The sequence below is a fragment of the Priapulus caudatus genome, unplaced genomic scaffold (genome assembly GCF_000485595.1).
Source record: "Priapulus caudatus unplaced genomic scaffold, Priapulus_caudatus-5.0.1 Scaffold775, whole genome shotgun sequence".
Taxonomy (NCBI): Eukaryota; Metazoa; Priapulida; class Priapulimorpha; order Priapulimorphida; family Priapulidae; genus Priapulus; species Priapulus caudatus.
The window spans coordinates 145,653-147,143 of record NW_014577836.1 but is presented as its reverse complement, the minus strand read 5'-3'; the positions used below and the strand labels follow the sequence as shown (position 1 = coordinate 147,143).

Here is a 1,491-nt window from a genome sequence, read left to right as displayed (position 1 = left end):
TTTTAGTTAGTGTGTGTATGCGCACGTTAGTGTGTGTGTTTGTGTGTGTGTTTGTGTACGTGTGTGTGTGTGTGTGTGTGTGTGTGTGTGTGTGTGTGTGTGCGTGTGTGCGTGTGTGTGTGCGTGTGTGCACGCGCGCGTGTGTGAGTGTGTGTGTGTGCGTGTGTGCGCGCGCGCGTGTGTGAGTATACGTCTCTCTCTCTCTCTCTCTTTCTCTTTCCCTGCCTTTCTCTCTCTTTCTCTCTTGCTCTGCTTCTCCCTGCTTTTCCCTTTCTCTCCCTCTCCCTCTCTCTGTCTGTATCTCTCCGTGTATCTGTCTGTCTGTCTGTCTCACTGTCTCTGTTATTGCTTTCTCGCTCTCCAACTCTCTTTCGCGCTCCCTCTCTTTCATAGACATTCTCTTTCTCTAATCATTCTACTTATTGATCTAATTATTTGCTTCTAACTTGATCACTAAAAACTATCGTTCTAGCAAGCTATTAGTTATCTGTTAATCATCATCAATATCTTATGTTCGACATTTAAAACATACGCGATTGAATAATCATTGTTAGTTTTTGCTATTGATGTTGATTCGTGTGTATCTGTGATGGGGAGAGTGAGTGATTGGTGATGGAGAGTGAGTGATTGGGGGTGGGGGGTTCGGGCATCGCAGCAAAGGTTATAAAAATATTGTTACACGTACGAGTGCGTGATCAGATAATTTAAATATTTCATACCGAATGCAAATGTTGTAATACAGAACGCGGGCGGGGGTTGGGGGTTGGCTAGATGGAGTTTATACGTACTATGAAAGATTTAAATTGATTAGTTGAGAAAAACTTTTAATTAAATTTAAAAAAATAGAATTATGAGATAAGACTATTACATTTCACTCTAAGACGCTACTATTCGTTGATTAAATCTTCTGATCAATAACCTGATTGATCTGTTCGATCCGATCAATGCGTGTACCCATTTATGATCGCACCTCCTGTAACCATGGTTACGATTCACGTGACGTTGACAGGTGACATCGTCGGACTTGGTGACGTCATGTTTCGTTTCAACAATCCGGCGGAAGCGGTGCTGCTGCGAGAGAGACGCAAGGTAGGTGGCGCCACGGTCGCCACGCGGGACCGACTAACTAATTAATTATTCAATCAGTGCAATTAGTAGTTGATTGGTATCTGCTGCCCGCGTGCTGTGTGGGTAATCACAAGCAGGCAGGCCAGCTGCAAGGAGGCAGGTTTAGGGTAGTGCTGCGCTGTGCTGTGTGTGTGTGTGTGTGTGTGCGTGCGTGTGTGTGTGTGCGTGCATTCACCTGTTATACTCACAACTATGAGCAGCTGTTGACTCTTCATACATGCTTGGGTATATATAATAATACGTATAATAATAATAATAACAGATGATACTAGCTACATAGCTGTTGACAATCTAAACGCATGCGCATACCTATAATAATAATATTTATAATAATAATAATAACAGATGATACTAGCTACATAG

At 42.7% G+C, this 1,491-nt stretch overlaps 1 protein-coding gene across 1 annotated transcript in view; it reads right to left on the bottom strand.

Annotated features, from left to right (window-relative positions):
- Window positions 1-807: 807 nt before the first annotated feature.
- Window positions 808-1,491, bottom strand: part of LOC106813452 (delta and Notch-like epidermal growth factor-related receptor) — a 2,741-nt gene continuing 2,057 nt past the window's right edge. The window contains exon 3 of the mRNA XM_014817584.1: window positions 808-821. Within this exon, the coding sequence (XP_014673070.1) occupies window positions 808-821 (14 nt within the window). The remainder of the gene's footprint in view (window positions 822-1,491) is intronic.